We start from the raw sequence: 16,741 nt of genomic DNA on the forward strand, positions 1-16,741 counted from the left end.
GACAGCACCCTCAAGAGAGGAACGTAGCCTGGCAGTGCTGCAGGTTTGGATTTGGAGAAAGAAACTCCAAAATCGGTGGGAAATTTAAAAAAAAAAAAAAAAATGTAGAAGGAGCATTGAAAGTGCAGATGAAACAGCAGCTCCTGGCTGCGCTACAGCCTCACAGCTTCGTCCAGGGAACTGGGAAGCTCAGGGGCTGCTGCGTGAACATGTGTGTGGCGATGCACACATGTGTGATGGCACACACGTGTGCAGCCCCCGAGACGCCCCTTGGCTGCAGTAGCAGCTCCCCTTGCAATGCTGGAGACCTCAGGCACGGGGAGCAAGGACCCACCATTTCCCTGCTCCCGGCTGCTCTCCCTGCGCAGGGACGGGACCAAAATCCCCTCGGCAGAGAGCCAGAGGGGACATGTCTCAGGGTCTCAGCTCCAGCCAGCACAGGACAGCCACTCGTCCTATATCCACTGGGAAAAACATCCCAGCACATGGCTCGGGAGACCCTCGGCTGAGCGAGGGAATTCACAAATCCCTGTGAGAGCCACCAGCCAGGAGGGACGCTTGGCTGATGCTACCTAGGACTTTGTAGAGCGAAGGTCTCTGTGCAGGAGGGGGAGGTCACACCTATTCTCCCAGAAATGCCACTGGGATGGATGGGATTGCTGGCAATTTTCACTGGAAAAATCAAGGCCTGAGGCTGGGGACACATCTATGTCCTCAGTTACCCCAGCACAGAGGGCGGCAGGAGGGGGGATAATGGATGCCAGGACCTGGACTGGCTCTGTCCCACGGGGTCACTCCTGGTCCCTCACCATGTCTGGTTTGAAACTCAAACCACATTTCCTGGTGCTCCTGATAGCTGGATGTTCAAAACCCCAGTGCAGCTCATTCACCTGGCTCCAAGGGAGCCTGGCTGACCCTGGGGTCCCCCTAGAGCTGTGCTTTCTCCTGGGCTGACACTCCTCAAAATTGAACCAGCAGAAACCCAGATTTGAGGGTTTTTCCCCCACGAGCATCAAAGAACACATGGTGGAAGAAGGCAAGAGGCGGGGGGGAAAGACCATGGTGTCAAGGAGGATGCAGCAGCTCATAATTAAATAGCTCTGAACCTCCCTATATCTTAAGTAGCCCGTGTTGACGAGATCCTAATGAGGCCAGGTAGTCAGGAAGGGGCGAGGAGGGAGCCTGGGAGTTATTAGCAGTTCCAGAGGAATAACGCTCACCAAAGCCTATTTTCCACCAGCATCAAGGGGTGTAAGGACCCCCTTCCCCTCTTCTTGGCCTCAGCCCGGAGGATACATTTACAACCAGGCTGGGAAATCCCCGAGGACTATTACACACAGGCGAGTACCTCCACCAAAGCACTCATTTCCCTTACAGGCCCAAAACAAGTCCATCTGCTCCGGCAGCGGGGACACCGCAGATGGCCCCCATTTAAGACGCCGCGGCCTCAGTCGGGGCGCAGCCGGGTCGAGTTACCCGCAGTCGGTCCCTGCCTGCGCCCCTGGCTTAATGGTTTGGGGAGTGGGCAGAGCCTGGGGAGCAGCCGAGGGTGCCCCTGCGAGCGGGGACGGGAGGGTGCTGGTGGTACCCGGGAGCAGAGGGGACATCGTCGCGTTGGGGTTGTACTCCCTGAGCGGGGGGGATTTCAAGAGGGGGCTGCTGGGGATGGGTGAGATGGGCAGGGAAGGGGTGCAGGGAACCCATGGCAACAGGAGCAAGAATTATTTGAGCCGTGAAGCCCCACAGCTGCCCCTCTGTCCCATCTCCCCAGTGCTGGCAAGTCCCCCCCCCTGCCCCGCTATCTCCTGGCTGCATCTGGCATCCCTCTTCTAGTAGGGTTCTCTGCCATAGCTGGGGACGCCCAAACCCAGCCCCCCAAACCCAGCCCCTTCCACTGAGACCCCTCCAAGTGGACACCTCGCCTTTGCCCCAGCACCAAGACAGGTACAGTGGACGCTTTGGGTCCCTGTGGGACAGGGACGAGGGGGCATCGGCAGGTCCTGGGTGCATGCACAGCACCCAAGGGCCCCACAGAAGCCACTGGTGACGGTGCCACCCTGCCTCAGGTGTCCCCGCACCAGGCTGGGCAGCAGACGGGCAGGGGCTGGAGGTGCCAGGGGGGTGGCCCGTGGTCACATCTCAGAGGTCTCACCCACCCACCACGTTCCCCGTGGAGGATTCCCCCTCTCCCGGCAGCGGCTGGCCCTGAGCATCCTTTCCACGGTCTCTGGCTGCCTCTAGTGGCAAAGTGTCCTCCCTGCGACGGGGACAGATGGGGCTAGGGACAGGGATGGGGACAAGGATGGGGACAGGGACCCAGACAGCTGCACCCTGCCCGGGGTGCCCTGAAACTCCCCCGGCAGTGCTGGCTCACCCCCAGCCGGCTCCTGGCCCGGGCAGACCCCGGCTGTAGCAGCTTTTAGAAAGGTGCTGTCGAAAGGGTGGGGGTTTGGCTGTGACCCGAGCCTTCCCGGCAGGGAGGGGGAACTGAAATTGGGTTACAGAAATCCTGGAAGGGAGCAGGAAGTGTCAAAACCTGGTTGGGCTTTGCACAGCCCCACAGAGCACCCACAAAACACCCTGTGCACCCCTCCTGGCCCATGCCCTGACCTCGTATCCCTCACCCAAGCACCCCACACCATCCCTGCCACGGAGCCCCCGTCCTCCCTCACCTTGCCTGTGGCCCCGTGGGCAACATACTGGGCTCCCTCCTGCTGGGCGATCTCCACCAGTTTACGGGCGATGCAGGGTCGTGCCAGCGCCGTGCCCAGCAGGTACCGGTCCTCGTAGAGAGCGTTGGCCTGCACTGCTGGCCAGATGAACTCCTCCACGAACTCTTTGCTGACGTCCTCGATGTAAACCTGTCGGGACGGAGGGAGCCTTGTGATGGGAGGGTGGCTGGGGGGGGGGATCCCACTCCTCTGGGTCTTTGGGGACGGTCCCTTTGCAGCGGAGGGTCGCTTCGCCTCCTTTTTCCTAGATGCTGCTAAAAGGCTTTGGTGCAAAACCTCTGGAAAAGGGATTTCTCGCCAGCACTGTCCCTTGCCTTGCAGGTCCCCAGCCGCGGGGTGTGCGAGACCCCAGGGCTCAACCCCATGGCGGGGAGCAGGGGAAGCTCAGAGCCCCCAGGACACTGGGAGGGAAGGATGCTGTTACCTTCTTGGCCCCCAGCGCCAGCGCTTTCTTTCGTGCTGCCTCAAAATCTTCCTTCTGCCCAATGTTAGCCTGGAAGGGGAAAAAAAAAAAACAAAACAAAACAAAAAAAAAAAAAACCCAACCAAAAACCCACGAGGTAGTTTGAAAGGAGACCACAAAACCCAGCACAAGCCCATCCCTGTACAGAGCATCATGCAAGACATGGCAGACCCTATGCTGGCCAGGCTTGAGGCTACTCAGGATGGGCAGAAAGGGGGTTTCTGCCCTCCCCCACCCCCTGAGACAGCATACCTCAGGGCAATACCTCCCTCGGGCAGGCGCCTCAGCTTTGCCCCGTGCACTGCCCTCATTAGCAGAGGATCATTTGCTGGCAGGGACAGGCTGTGCTGTACAGGGCTGACAGCTCAGCAGAGCAACACCCAGGCTGGGCGATGGTTAACCAGTGAGAACAGGGTCACCACCACGGCCACGCACACACCAGGACCCCCGTCACCCACCCGGGGCCCCAGCCCCATGGCCCAGCACCCCTTCCACCCCCGGGGACAGGGTACATGTGGCAGGGCTCAGCGCGGAGCTCACCAGGTAGGCGATGACGTTGTAGCCCTGCTCCTTCAGCCACACCAGGATGCAGGAGGTGTCGAGGCCCCCGCTGTAAGCGAGGACCACCGTACCCTTGGGCTGAGCCATGGCGCTGGCAAAGCAAAGGGAAAGGGGTTCACGGCTGCCCCAGCCCCTACCCTTGCTAGGCACAGGGATGCTGCAGCCATCAGCTGTGAAACCCTCCCCGGTGTCCCTGAACTGGCCACGGGGCCATCACAGTCCAGCCGGGTACTGAGGGCAGCCAGGAGTGAGAGCTCTCCCAGAGTTGGGATATTCCAGGCAACACAAACATTATCCTGGGAATGAATAACCAGGAGGCAAGAAGCAAATCCCATGGCAAACTAAATGCTCAGGGCTGGCAGTGACTTGAGCAGGTAGAGGAGCATGCTGGTGCTGGGACAAGCTCTCTGATTAAAACCCAGGTGCCCAGCACTGCTTTTGTTCATGGGCAGTGAGAGCTGCTGCTGTCAGGTGCTGGGTGCTCCTGTGGGACCCAGGGTATGGGCAGCACACCAAGCCGGGCCACACTCAGCCCACATCTGGCTGAGAGGAGGGGACTCACCCCAGCATCAAGAGGGATCAGAGAACCCTCCCGGGGCTGCAAGGAGCAGGGGAAAGGGCTGGGGGAAGGAGAAAAAGCCACGGCACCATGGCCACGTCCAGGCTGCGGCTCCCAGCCGGGGCGGGCACCCTGCCCACACGCTGGCGGGTGATGGAGGAGGCCAGGGCAGCCTCCGGGGTCGCTTCGATCTTACCTTTGCTCCACGCAGCTCTCGCAACCCCGGCACAGCCTGACCCCACGTTCTGCAAGCACCCTGCAACGCCGAGGGGCCGGGATTCAGACGCAGCCCGACGCCTTGCTCGGGCACGACCCGGCACGTCGTGGCCAGTGTGGACGAGCTGCGGTGGCAAACGGGCGCAGCCGCCCAGCAGCTCGGCCCCGAGCACCCACCGGCACTGCCGGGTGGGCCATAGCTGCAGGACTGGGGCACTTGGCAGCATCCCCCACAGCCCAGCACCAAGTCTAATTAATGCTTATTGGGTGTTTATCCTAATTACGCTGCCCTGTGTTTCTTGCCAGCGTGAAACACCCGCGTGGGGAGTTGATGTCCTCACCCTTTGGCCAAGGATATTGAGGGCAGGAGATGGAGAAGGATGTGGCAGCCCCGAGCTCAGGGGGAGGGACGGGGGTCCCGCTGTGGGGAGGGGCTCAGGGCTGTCCCCCCAGTCCCCGAGCAGGGCTGTAAATCCCAGGGCCCCATGAGGAGGCGATGCCAGCTGACCCTTGGCCGGGGAAGGTGGACGGCAGAGCCGGCCAAATCCTGTCCTGAGCAACTTTCATCCTGCTGCTGCCAAATCAGCACAATCCTGCTCCTGCTTTTGCAGGCGGGGAAGGTGCCATGCCGAGCTCCTCCAGGCCCTCTCACACCGGGATGTGGTTACGCCGGGGTGTATCCCTGCACCCAGCTCCTGCCAGCCCGGCGTGGGGCCAGCATCCCCCAGGGCATGGCGTGGAGCCGGCCCAGGTGCAGCATCGGGCCTGCTGCTGCCCGTTTCTTGCTGAAGAGCAAAGGGGTCTGGCAGCCCCGTAACCACAATTCGGCTCCCCGACCCCACCGGGGTGCCTGGGCAAGCAGTGCCGGCAGCACCCGGGCTTGTGCAACCGGCGTTTCCCCACCCTCGGGGCCCCACGGGTGTGCCGAGCTGGGGACGCTCAGCCATTCCCTTCCTCACTGGAGCATTTACAGGAAAACAGGCGCAGTTCCCCAAAGCACCCAGCCCAAAGCATGACGCTGCACCTGCGGCTCCTTCCTGGGTAAAGTCCCTCCTTAACCCCTAAATCTGTCCCTGCTGCGGCAGCCGGCATCGCTGTCACGACCACCAGCCTGACTAAGCACCTCTGAGACCAGGCACACTCGTTCCACGAGTGGCCTGGCAGTGGGTTAGAGGAAACACCTCCAACTTTTGCCTGCTCAGACATGTTTCTTTGCCCACGTGATGCCCAAGGAATCCGAGGCACCTTGCTCTGAGGTCCCATCCTGCACACCAGGAACGGTGCGGGGCCATCAGCATTTTCAGCTACGGAAACAGAGCTTGTGCCAAGCCCGTCTGCCCAGGAAGGGAGAGCCCTAAAGTTTTGGCATGAGGTGGTAATAAATCAGAACGAACAAAGCCCAGAGAAGAGGAATGTTGTGGGACTTTCTCAGCCCTGATTATTATTCTGTAGCAATTTCCGTGTGAGTTGGGGCAGTTTTCACCAGGGCGGCTCTGGCTGCTCTGCTCTTCTGTTTTTAAAACCATTGCGCCTTTGTTTTTTAAAACCAAGGGGAAAAAAAAAAATAAAAGGGGAGGGGAATAAAAAGCTTGAAACTTTGGTAAGGAGAGGAACTGCCTTTGCCAGCCAGGCTGGAAGAACAGCCTCTGTGGCGAGCTGTGCCTGTGGGCTGGGGTGGGCGGGGGGGGCAGGCGGGGGGGACAGGCTCCCCAGGGGTTCCTGCAGCAGAGGCAGGCGGGGATGCCTTCAGCGGCGCTGGGGTTTACCTCAACATCACTCCTCCACTTCGTGGGGGTCCCATCCTGCTCCCCAGAGCAGAGCGGGGAGGGCACGGGGTGGTGCCGGGCGAGGTCACAGCTCCCCTCCCCTGGAGGTGGCCAAGGGGAGCCCTCAGGGAGATGGCAAACCCCCCCCCCCCCCCAACCCTAAACTGAGCTAGAAGGGGCTTGACTGCAGCCTGCACCTCCCAGTGCTGGGAAGGGGTTGGGACCCCACTGCTCTGCTCCTACAGGAACCAGCAAGCCCTTCTCCAGCACCCAGAGGTGAGAGACGCCCGTGGGTGGGTGGAGAGGGGACAGGTCCCCCAAGGCAAAAGGCCCCTTTCCCCTTGCCCCCCCCCCCCCCCCGCCACCTTCCCGTGCCATGGCCCCACTCACCCGCTCCCCGGGGCCCGGCTGCCCTCGACGCTCCTGTCGGGTGCCTGGAGCATCCTCCTCCTCCTCCTCCTCCTCCCTTATAGCCGGGCGTGGGCAGGCGGAGCTGCCGCAGGACTGTCCCCTCCGTGGGCACTGGCCTCAGGCGAGGCCCTGCCCTCCGGGCACAGGGGCAGGAAAGGGGGGGCGGCTCGCACCCCAAACCGGGATGGAGATTGTCCCCAGCCCCCCAGCCCACTGCACAGCTGCTTTAGGGCCTGTCACCCCGTGTCCCCCCCCCCCCCACTCCTGGACCTCTTCATCAGCCTCCACAGAGCACTGTGGGGGTGTCCCCCCTGCCCAGGGGGGGAACCTCACAAAGTCACCTGCCCTGAGGTGTGGGAAAATGGGGGTAGGGGGGAAGCCAGTGCCTGGCTGCTCTGCGGCTTTCCTCCCCAGCACAGTCAAAGGTTCAATTTCTTTGAAACCCCAGGAGGAGGCAAAGCTGGAATCTGGGAGCTGCAGCTCCCAAAGAACCTGGAATGGGCTTGAGAGGATGGGGCAAAACCCCCTCGCCTGTGCCCAGGGGACCTCAGACCAACAGCAGACTTGGTCTTGGGGGATGGGAAACCCCTAACCCAAAGGGATGAGGGCCTTTTGGGGGCATCTCATTGCCCCTGCATGGGCGCAGTAAGAGCAAACTCCCATGACAGGCTCCAGCTGCGGCACTCTCACCTGGGTGCTCAGCCACCACCCAACCCAAAGTTTCAAACATGGGGAAGCGTGGGCTCAGGTCCTTGGGGCCAGCACCCCATGTCCCTCCAGCCAGCACCCTGGAGTAGGACTGAAACGGCTTTTGGGGAACAGCCTCCACCTGCGCCATGTGCAAAGAGGCCAGATTCTTGCTGACAAAGGGACCTGACGCTGGGGCAGGATTGGACCTTCAGATGCTGGACGTTTGCCCTCCGGTGTTGCCACATCCAGACAATCTCCCTTCCACGGTCCAAGGCCACGCAGGGAGGTGCCCAAAGCCCTGAGAAATCAGGGCTGCTGCTGGGGCAGCCCCCTCCCGCATGCTGAAGGAAGCTGCTTTCTTCAGGCATGGCTGATATTTAGCCACAAAACACCTTTATTTGGAACAAAACCATAAATAAATAAGTGTGCACAGAAACTAAGTGGATTAAAAAAAAAATTAAAAATTGAACACAAGGCTATTTCAATTTAATATGTGGTTAATGCCAGGGTGCTCTGTGTCCTCCCTAGCCCAGGGGATCACACCCTGCACCCCAGCAGGACCCTCACCGACCGCTGTCACCCAGCTCATCCTCCCTCCCCCCCATCTGGGGGCTGACTGCAGCCAAGGCCATCCCAAGCCGTGTTTGCTCTCAATCTGCCGGTGGGAATTGCGGGGTTGCAAAAAAAAAAACCAAAAAAACAACTGATTGCGAGAGGCTGTCGGGACAACTTGTACCCCTCAGGGCCCTGCTGAGTCAGGGAGTGGCCCCGGGTGACAGCAACGTGGGCAGGGGCTGCTGGGGTGCAAGGAGGGGGGCCGGGGGGTGGGAGTGGAATGGTACAAGCTCTCCCTGAGCCACGCGTCCCCACCGGTGTGGTGGTAAGGGACAGGAGGAGATCTGACCCTGCATCCCCTCCTGTCCCTCGGCTGTGTCAGTAGGGGTATGGCGAGACGGAGATGATGAGGAGGAAGATGCTGGGCGCCCGCTGCCCGCTCGGGACCCATGCCTGCACCTTGAGGCGGTGGGTGCCGGGGTCCCGCAGCGGGCGCAGGGTGGAGATGATGCCACGGCCCCGCTCGGTGCGGAGGGCGAAGGGGCTGAGGGGCTCCGGCTCCAGCAGCGTGAAGACGGGGCGGTGGCGGGGGGCAGCACCGGGGGTGAGGTGAACCACGTCACGGCCGGCGGCGAGGCCGAGGGGCAGCGTGAGCAGCCGGTATTGCAGCGTGGGGGGGCCTGCCGAGCCGCAGTCAGGGGTGCAGCGACCGACGCACAACCTGCACGAGAGCCGGGGGGATGCGGGGTGCCGTGGGGGGTCAGGAGGAGCCAGGACATCTGGGTCCACGGTGCCACGAGGAACGTGGGGCGGGCACCCCCCCCCCCCCAGCCCCTCAGCACGACTCACCCGGGGCTGGAGCCTCTCTGGTAGCCGGCCGGGCACGGCGCGTCCACGCACAGGGCACCCCCGTGGGTGTTGAAGCACATCTGGCTCGAGCCACACTGGATCGTGCCCTCCACGCACTCGTCCACATCTGCGGGCAGAGAGCGGACAGGTCTGAGGGTGCTGGGGTGCCCACATGCCCCAGGCTGAGATGGGGATTCAAATCCCAGCTCCCAGCCCTGCCTGGGGTCTCAGGTACTGGGGCAGCGAAGGGAAAGCGCCCAGGCTCGGAGGGGTGCTGAGCCCGGGAAGCATCCTCCCCTGGAAGAAGAAAGACTTGCAACCCCAAAGGGATGACATCCAGGGCACCGTGGGGACTGGGTTGACACCCTGAGGGACAGAGGCATCCCTCCAGGGGAGGGGCACCCTGGCACTGACCGCGGCAGGTCTTCTCGTTGGGCAGCAGCCGGTAGCCGGGGGGGCAGATGCAGAAGTAGCTGCCTGGGCTGTTCCTGCACTCGTGCTGGCACTGGTTCAGCGTCTGGCACTCGTCAAGGTCTGCAGGGTGAGAGGGGTGAAGGCAAGCGGGGAAGCGTCGGTCCCCTCTGGTGCCCACCACCCTGGGGCAGCCTGGCTCTCGCCTCCCCTTCCCAGCACAGCCAAGCCCAGGGAGATCCCGACCCCACGGACGTGGGCACAAACAAAACGGGAGACAAGGCAGCAACAGGCACAGGTTTTGAGTACAAAGTGGCCTCCAAACACCCTACAAAACCCTTCCCCGAGGCAGACTCACCGGTGCAGGTGCCGTTCCTCTTGACAAAGCCTGTGGGGCAGGGGGGGCCCCGGGCACCCAGCCCCGCAGCCTTTGCCACGCGGCGGAGGACGAGCTGAGTGTAGAAGGACCGTCCCCACGGGCGGCTGCTCGGCCCCAGCCAGCGCAGGGGGGGATCCCTGGGGGTGCTGCCCGTTGTGCCCCCTCCATCCACCCCTGCTGCACCACACTCTCCGCCCGGCAGCAGGGTCCTGCCGGGGGGGCACAGGCACTCGTAGGAGCCCCGCAGGTTGCGGCACTCAAAGGCACACGGCGGAGGAAATTGCAGGCACTCATTTATGTCTGGTGGAGGAAAGAAAGGGGGAGTTGCAGCTGGATGGGGAAACTGAGGCTGGAGCAGGGCAGGGGAGCGACCGTGGGCCTGCGCTCTGTGCCCAAGGAGACCCCAGCCCGTACCCAAGCACGGCCAGCCAGCACCCAGCCAGCGGTAGCCCGGAGGGCAGGTGCAGAGGTAGGTCCCTACGGTGTTCTGGCAGAGCTGGTTGTAGCGGCAGGCGTGGGACCCCTCGACACATTCGTCGATATCTGGGGAGCAGAGAGGGGACAGGGTTGGGGGGATGTGACACGATGCAGCAGGTGCCCCTCACCATCCTCATGCTCCCCTCAGGAAGAGTCCATACCAGTGCAGTACAGCTGCCCGGGGCCCAGGTTGAATCCCAGTGGGCACTGGTCTCCATCAGCCCCTGGGAATCAAGCAGAGATGATGAGAAGGGACATGTCACTGCAGGGATGTGGCCCTTTGCACCCTCACAGCCACCCAGGACCGACAAGGGATCCTGGCACCTCCATCCCCATCCCTGGGAATCCCCTCGTTACCCGCATCAAGTGAGGCATGGAGCTGGAAGCGGAGCTCCTCTGAGGCTGGGTCGTAGGAGGTTTTGACAGCGCTGGCCCGGACGTGCTGCACCAAGGGGGGCTGTGGGTCCGCGGGGGGGTCGTACACGATGCTGTGATTGCAGCGGGCGCGGATGATGCGCCCGTCCTGCAAGAAGCTCTGCACCGAGCCCCCCGAGATCCGCCCCGCGCCCGTCTGCACGTAGCGTTCGCTGAAGTCCTGGGGAGAGGCAGGGAAGGGGGGGGTCAGGCCACAGACACCCCCCATCCCCAGGCTCCCAGCATGGGAGTCATGGCCCCACGGCGGGGACAGGCAGTGCCGGCACCTGCAGCAGCACCGTGGCCCCGCCGATGCTCTCCGGCACGGAGCCGCTGATCGCACCGTCCAGCAACAGAGCGCCGGCGGCATCCACGCCCCGGGCGAAGTGGGTGACCCGCAGGAGCTCCCCTGCCAGGGGGGAGCAGTGAGTAGCAGCCCACGGCACCCCCAAATGCAGCTCCATCTCTGGCTGTGAAGCTCAGCCCAGCCCAGCAGTGGGCTGAGCCCCCCGGGGATGGTGCATGGGGGGAGATGGAGGTTAAACCGGGCAGGACCGGGCGCCGCAGCCACCCCCCCCGACACACCTGGGGCTCCTGGTGTCCCTCACCTGTGGCAAACTCCAGCTGAGACTCATGCTGGAAGGTGCCCCCGGTGAGCAGGAACCCACTCCGGGCCCCCCCACCGGTGTGCACCAAGGACCAGTAAATGGGGGCGATGATGGCAACCAGCACCCGCATCAGTGGCCCTGAGGGTGAGGGAGGAAAGATGCCACCACAGATCCAGCACCCTCCTAAGGGGGCACCCAGCCCTCCCTGACAACCCCAACCTCCCTCACCCACGGGGCACAACACAGATGTGGGGTGCAGCTTTTGAGGGGAAAAAAAAAAAATCTTTCCTCCAAGCTTTCAAAATCCTGCCTGGGGTGAGGAGAGGGGTGAACACCTACCAGCAGCAGGTGGGATGCTGCCGATGCTGCTCCGGATGACGGTAGTGCCGGAGCGTGGGTCATCCAGCACGCTGGCATCAAGGGTGGCAACACCAAGCTCGTGGGCATTGATGACACCAACCAGGTTGCCCTGCACCCTGCGTGGCTCCCCTGGGACAAAAGGGACAAGGGGGTCAGCACTAGGGCTGCTCTCCTGTGGGAAAGTGGGGGGGTTTCCCATCTCCTCTCAGAGTAAGTTGTCCATCTAGAAAATCTGATTTTCTGGAGGTGAAGGCAGCCAGAGCAAGACGGGCAGAATCCCTACCTGGCTGCAAGCACAGCCCCCAAAGACCCCATGGGTGCAGGCAGCACGGTGCCACATCAATAAGGGACACTGCCAGCATGGCTCCGTGCCTTGTGCACACTGATGTGCACCAGCACCCCCCAAACACTGCTGTGTATCAACCCCCACAGCCCTGGCAGCAGCCCCAAGATTTCATTTGCCTTTCCTCCGGTGCACCTGGCAGCAAAATGCCAACAGCCACGCAGGGGATGCAGAGGGCACCCGGCGCTTCCTCCATGCTGCCGGCTGGACTGGCCCCCTGCTCCCCGAGAGGATGTGCCTGGGCATTTGGCAGAGCCCCTGGGAAATGGGAATTTAATCACGGGCAGCAAACGCAGGAAGGCCGAGGAGAGGGGAGTGGGGGCATGGGCTGGCACGTGGCGGCTGCACCAGTAAGGGTTTGTCTGGGCTCAGACCTCCCGATGAGCGGTGGAAGAGAGGAGAGGGCAGACCAAAGGATGGATCAAGGGGTGTAGAGTAAGTAAGGAAAGGCAGTGTCCTTCCAAACCGCCGTGTCAGCAGTCTTACCCCAAGGTGTAGCGGTGTTGTTGGCAAGCCCAGTCCCCCCTCCCCGGTCACCCAGAAGCCCCCCCAAAGCCCCGGGGCAGCCCCCCCCACCTTGCACGGCCAGGGAGGCGTGGGCGACGGCGGTCCCCAGGGCGTTGCGAGCGAGGCAGGAGTAGCGGCCGGCGTCACGGCGGCTGACGGCGGGCAGGAGCAGCGTGGCGTTGGGCAGGACGCGGGGACCCTCGGGCAGCGGCTCCCCCTCCCACCGCCATTCCACGGCGGGGGTGGGCTCCCCTGACACAGCACAGTGCAGCAGCACCCGCTGCCCGGCGCGCACCGCCACCGCCCGCGGGGTGACCGTCACCGCCGGGTCACCTGGGCAGGGAGAGGGATGCAGGCAGTGCTGCAGCATCCCGGTGGCACTGGGGCCATTCCCCAGGGGGCGGGGGGGGGGGACGGACGTGATCAGCAGACCCTCGAAAGGAAGGTGCAAAGCAGAGCAACACTCACTTTGCAAGGCCAGGGTGACAACTTTTGCTGCTGTGCCCGCATCATTCTCTGCCACGCACCGGTAGTGCCCTGCGTCGGTGCTCTAGCAGTACCAATAGCATTAACACAGCGCCATGAAAGCTCCCCAAAATGTGCTTGCACCCCCCTGCCCCCACTCACCCCCACAGCACGGATGACCAGGGAGCCATTCTGTAGCTGGTACAGGTGCCCACTGGCCACCACCGGCACCCCGTCCTTGCTCCAGTGGATGAGGGGCATGGGGTGGCCCTGGGCAGCGCAGTCGAGGCGGGCATCGCCCCCGGGGTGCTCCACCTGGTAGGTGCTGGGGTCCCCCTGTATGATGGGTGCCTCTGGGGAAGGGAGAGGGATGGCAGAGGAGGGGGGCTGGCTGGGCATCCCAGTTTCCTCGCTGACACCTACCTCTGACGAAGACGAAGGCCGTGGCCCTGATGGCACCGGCGCTGTTCTCGGCATGGCAGACGTAGGTCCCGCTGTCGGCACGGGTGGCTGCCTCCCGCCGCAGGGTGCTCCGGCCACTCTGCCCCGACACACCATCTGCGGGGTACAAACACCCCAAAAAGCAAAAAAGTGGGGGACCAGCTGGTTATAACCTCACACAGCCAGACATGCCAGCACGCTGGGGACCCCAAAAGGTGAAAAAAGGACCGGGGTGGCACCAGCATCGTGTCCTCCCCTCAAGCTCAGCATCCTCCACCCCTTGCCCACGCACCAGTGATGAGCTGCCCGTTGGCCGTCCAGGAGATGTGGGGCTGGGGGCTGCCCGCGGTGGCACACACCAGCTCCAGCCTCTCACCCCGGCTCAGGGTAACGTCTCCGGGTGGGAGGGTGAAGGTGGGCTGGGTGTGGACAGAGAGGGAGAGCTGGTGGACAGCCCTCCCAGCTGAGTTCACCGCAGTGCAGGAGTAGCTCCCGGCGTCCCCTTCCTGCATGGGGAAAGGGGAGGATGAGAGAGGGGGGTCAAAGCTTGGGTCTGGGGTCCAGCTGTAGCCCTGGCTCACTGGGCTAGGGGTCTGCTGGCTGCTGTGCACCCAAACAGCCACAGCTTGGCCACAGCCACTTTTTCCAGCCCACGTTAGCAAACCCGCTCTGCCCCAACCCACCAGCCTACTGCAAAGGGCTGCTCTGCCTCTGCTAAAGATTTTTGAAAGCAGCCTGGGACTGAAAGCAGGGCGCGGAACAACCTGGGGCTTTCTTTTCAGCAGCAAAAGACACTTGTTTCTCAGCTCTCCGACCTTACAGCCAGCTCAGCTACAGGAGGGAACGGTGCTCACCTGGACATCCCGGAGCAGCAGGTCCCCAGAGGGAAGGATGGTGGCCTTCCCCCCACCGCCCCGCACCAGGACTCCCTCCCGGCTCCAGGACACGCGAGGCTCAGGGATGCCACGGGCAGCGCAGGGCAGCAGCACCTCCAGCCCCTCCAGGACAACCAGCTTCACCGGGCCAGCCTCAATGATGGGGGGCACTGGATGGAGCAGGAGGGCAGGGACTCGCTCACACCCTGACAGTCACGTTTCACCACGAGGTGCCAGGGAAGGAGCCGGGCGGAGGAGGGGACAAGCGCTGGGGCCCCAGTCCACAGCTTTACCTTGCACGATCAGCCTGGTCCTCCCCGCAGCGGTGCCCGAGGGGTTGCGAGCCACGCAGAGGTAGGTGCCTGCATCCCCTGGGGAGACTCGGAGGAGATGCAGCTGCCCGTTGGGGAGCACCTTCAGCCCAGGCCCTGCAGGGATGGGCAGGAACAGGAGGTAAAAGGGGGCAGCACAGGCGTGCCAGGGCATGGATGGGCAGGGGACAGGGACTGTTCCCCCCGCAGAAATGCCCCTTCCTGGGCAGTCTCCAGGGAATGGCTCCAGCAGCCGCTGCACCCACCTTGGATGGCAGCTGGGAGCCAGGAGAACCCATGCACAGTGCCACCCAGCACCCTGCTGGGATGCCTACAACCCCCCCAGGCACCCAAATCTCTCCCCCAGGCACAGGCTGGCAGGCAGCGCGGGCTCTGCCAGCCTCCAGCGGGCTCCCGCTCACCTCCGGCGATGCCGACACCATCCTTCTGCCAGGTGACCTCAGGCCGGGGGACGCCTGTCACCTCGCAGGACAGCACCGCGCTGGCATTGACCATCACCATCACCATGCCAGGCAGGGGCTTCAAGGCGGGGGGCTCTGCAAGCAGCAGGGAAGCGTTACCCACCAGGGCTCCCCCAAATTGGGCCAAGGCACAGGGAGCAGGACCTCTGGGAGTAGGACCCCCAGAAGCAGGACCCCCGGGGAGCTGTGCATACCATGTATTGTGAGCTGGAGGTGTTTTTGGGCCGTGCCAGCCACGTTCCTCGCCGTGCAGGTGTAGTGGCCGGTGTGTACAGGCAGTGCCTGCCTGATCTCCAGGGCCCCTGGGCAGACAGTGGGCAAAGGGAGGGGTGCAGGGGGGGGTCTGACAGGGACCCACCACCCCGTCAGGACTGCCTTGAGCCTGTACCTGTGGGCAAGATGCGGTAGCCCCCTCCTCGGCTGCCCAGCTGAGCCCCATCCTTGCTCCACGACACCACGGGTGGGGGCACGCCGGAGGCATAGCAGGTGAGGACCGCGGGGGACAGGCGGGTGACAACCACGTCCATAAGGTCGTTGGCAATGGTGGGGGGTACTGAAGAGGTGAGGGCGGGAGGTGAGCGGGGCTGCACGGCAAATGCTGCAGGGGATTCCAACCCCATGCACGTGGGCACAGGTATTTCTATTTCTCCTCTTGCCCACCCCCATGGCCCAGTAATCAAGAGGGGACCCAACCCCACAGGGGGGCTGAAATGCACCCACGTCCCCCCCGAGGTGGTGACAGACCCTGGGAAAGCCGCTCTCGGCGAGACTCACAGCCCCCAGGGTCTCACCGCTGACGGACACGAGGAAGACCTTGCGTGCCTCTCCGGCGGCGTTGGTGGCGATGCACTCGAACCGCCCCTCATCCCAGGGACCGGGGCTGGCGATGAGCAGCGACCCCGAAGACTGCAAGCTGCGTGGGCAGAGCATGCATCGATGTCAGCCCCTGTCCCCTGGGGAGCAGCGAGAGGGGGCAAACCCCACCCTACAGCAGGATCCTTCGGTGGGCGAGGTGGCCGGGGCTGTGGGTACCTGTAGGCTCCAGGCAGGAGGTGTGGGTTCAGCGGGCGGCCGTCCTTCTCCCACCTGACACGGGGCTCAGGGGATCCCCACGTGTCACAGCCCAGCGTGACCGGCTGCTGAGCCAGCAGGGTGAGGTTGGAGGGCCCGGGGGCGATGGCGGGAGGGACTGTGGAAGGGCAGGGTGGCGATGAGCAGAGGACAGCAGCGCATCGTTGCACTGATGAAAGCAGCCCAGCAGTGGGCTGAGCCCAGGAAGGATCCATCTAGCTCTTCTGCTTACCCAGGACGTGGAGGTCCAGGCCTTGCCGGTCGGAGCCAGCGGGGCTGGATGCCATGCAGAGATAATAGCCCGAATCCTGGACCTGAACAGGGTCGATTTGCAGGGACCCGCCTGGCAGGAGCTGCAGCCTGGGGAGGGAGAGCGAGGGAGCCCTGGGGGCAGGGAAGGTGACGTGTGCCATTGCAGCCATACGTGGCACACGTCCACGGAGCTGGTGTGGGAACAGAGCACAACCCTGCACGGGGTGACAGCACTGTCTGCTCCAGGCACGCCAAAACACCTATTGATGGGGAGGCTGGCACGACCTGAAAGCCGGCTCTTGGTGCTGCCAATCCACAGAGCCTCATACCTATTGCTCCCGTGCAGGGGTAGGAGCTGGTTGTCCTTCTGCCACGTCACCTGGGGCACGGGCCATCCCTCCGCCTGGCACGGCAGCACCACCGAGCCGTTCAGCAGTGCCCTCGCCTCCTCGGGGCCCGGCTGGATCTCCGGGGCCACTGCGGCACCGCAGAAAGTCAGAGACGGGGCTCAGAGGATGGAGAACGTCAGCCCAGACCAGCACT

The 16,741-nt window shown here is 63.4% G+C and overlaps 2 protein-coding genes across 3 annotated transcripts in view; both read right to left on the minus strand.

Moving 5' to 3' along the window:
* Positions 1 to 6,775, minus strand: part of ASS1 (argininosuccinate synthase 1) — a 28,691-nt gene extending 21,916 nt beyond the window's left edge. Inside the window, exons 1-5 of one of the 2 annotated variants that reach the window (XM_033012023.2) lie at positions 6,688 to 6,775; positions 4,512 to 4,571; positions 3,736 to 3,847; positions 3,157 to 3,225; positions 2,673 to 2,861 (exon numbers count right to left, since the gene is read on the minus strand). In XM_033012023.2, the coding sequence (XP_032867914.1) occupies positions 2,673 to 2,861; positions 3,157 to 3,225; positions 3,736 to 3,847; positions 4,512 to 4,571; positions 6,688 to 6,740 (483 nt within the window). In that variant the 5' untranslated portion in view covers positions 6,741 to 6,775. The remainder of the gene's footprint in view (positions 1 to 2,672; positions 2,862 to 3,156; positions 3,226 to 3,735; positions 3,848 to 4,511; positions 4,572 to 6,687) is intronic. The other variant, XM_033012024.2, reaches the window with a different exon arrangement.
* A 982-nt stretch (positions 6,776 to 7,757) lies between these two features.
* The window catches only part of HMCN2 (hemicentin 2), a 38,194-nt gene continuing 29,210 nt past the window's right edge, over positions 7,758 to 16,741 (minus strand). Inside the window, exons 60-82 of the mRNA XM_042786431.1 lie at positions 16,528 to 16,675; positions 16,179 to 16,306; positions 15,908 to 16,064; positions 15,667 to 15,788; positions 15,264 to 15,428; positions 15,070 to 15,177; positions 14,816 to 14,950; positions 14,376 to 14,510; positions 14,062 to 14,252; positions 13,500 to 13,713; positions 13,190 to 13,324; positions 12,929 to 13,119; positions 12,770 to 12,851; positions 12,371 to 12,634; positions 11,431 to 11,580; positions 11,092 to 11,229; positions 10,771 to 10,892; positions 10,427 to 10,664; positions 10,231 to 10,293; positions 10,007 to 10,135; positions 9,572 to 9,892; positions 8,803 to 9,336; positions 7,758 to 8,674 (exon numbers count right to left, since the gene is read on the minus strand). Of these exons, the coding sequence (XP_042642365.1) occupies positions 8,154 to 8,674; positions 8,803 to 9,336; positions 9,572 to 9,892; positions 10,007 to 10,135; positions 10,231 to 10,293; positions 10,427 to 10,664; positions 10,771 to 10,892; positions 11,092 to 11,229; positions 11,431 to 11,580; positions 12,371 to 12,634; positions 12,770 to 12,851; positions 12,929 to 13,119; positions 13,190 to 13,324; positions 13,500 to 13,713; positions 14,062 to 14,252; positions 14,376 to 14,510; positions 14,816 to 14,950; positions 15,070 to 15,177; positions 15,264 to 15,428; positions 15,667 to 15,788; positions 15,908 to 16,064; positions 16,179 to 16,306; positions 16,528 to 16,675 (4,391 nt within the window). The 3' untranslated portion in view covers positions 7,758 to 8,153. The remainder of the gene's footprint in view (positions 8,675 to 8,802; positions 9,337 to 9,571; positions 9,893 to 10,006; positions 10,136 to 10,230; positions 10,294 to 10,426; positions 10,665 to 10,770; positions 10,893 to 11,091; positions 11,230 to 11,430; positions 11,581 to 12,370; positions 12,635 to 12,769; positions 12,852 to 12,928; positions 13,120 to 13,189; positions 13,325 to 13,499; positions 13,714 to 14,061; positions 14,253 to 14,375; positions 14,511 to 14,815; positions 14,951 to 15,069; positions 15,178 to 15,263; positions 15,429 to 15,666; positions 15,789 to 15,907; positions 16,065 to 16,178; positions 16,307 to 16,527; positions 16,676 to 16,741) is intronic.

The sequence above is a fragment of the Tyto alba genome, unplaced genomic scaffold, assembly GCF_018691265.1.
Source record: "Tyto alba isolate M040663 unplaced genomic scaffold, T.alba_DEE_v4.0 Super-Scaffold_11, whole genome shotgun sequence".
In the NCBI taxonomy this organism is placed as follows: domain Eukaryota; kingdom Metazoa; phylum Chordata; class Aves; order Strigiformes; family Tytonidae; genus Tyto; species Tyto alba.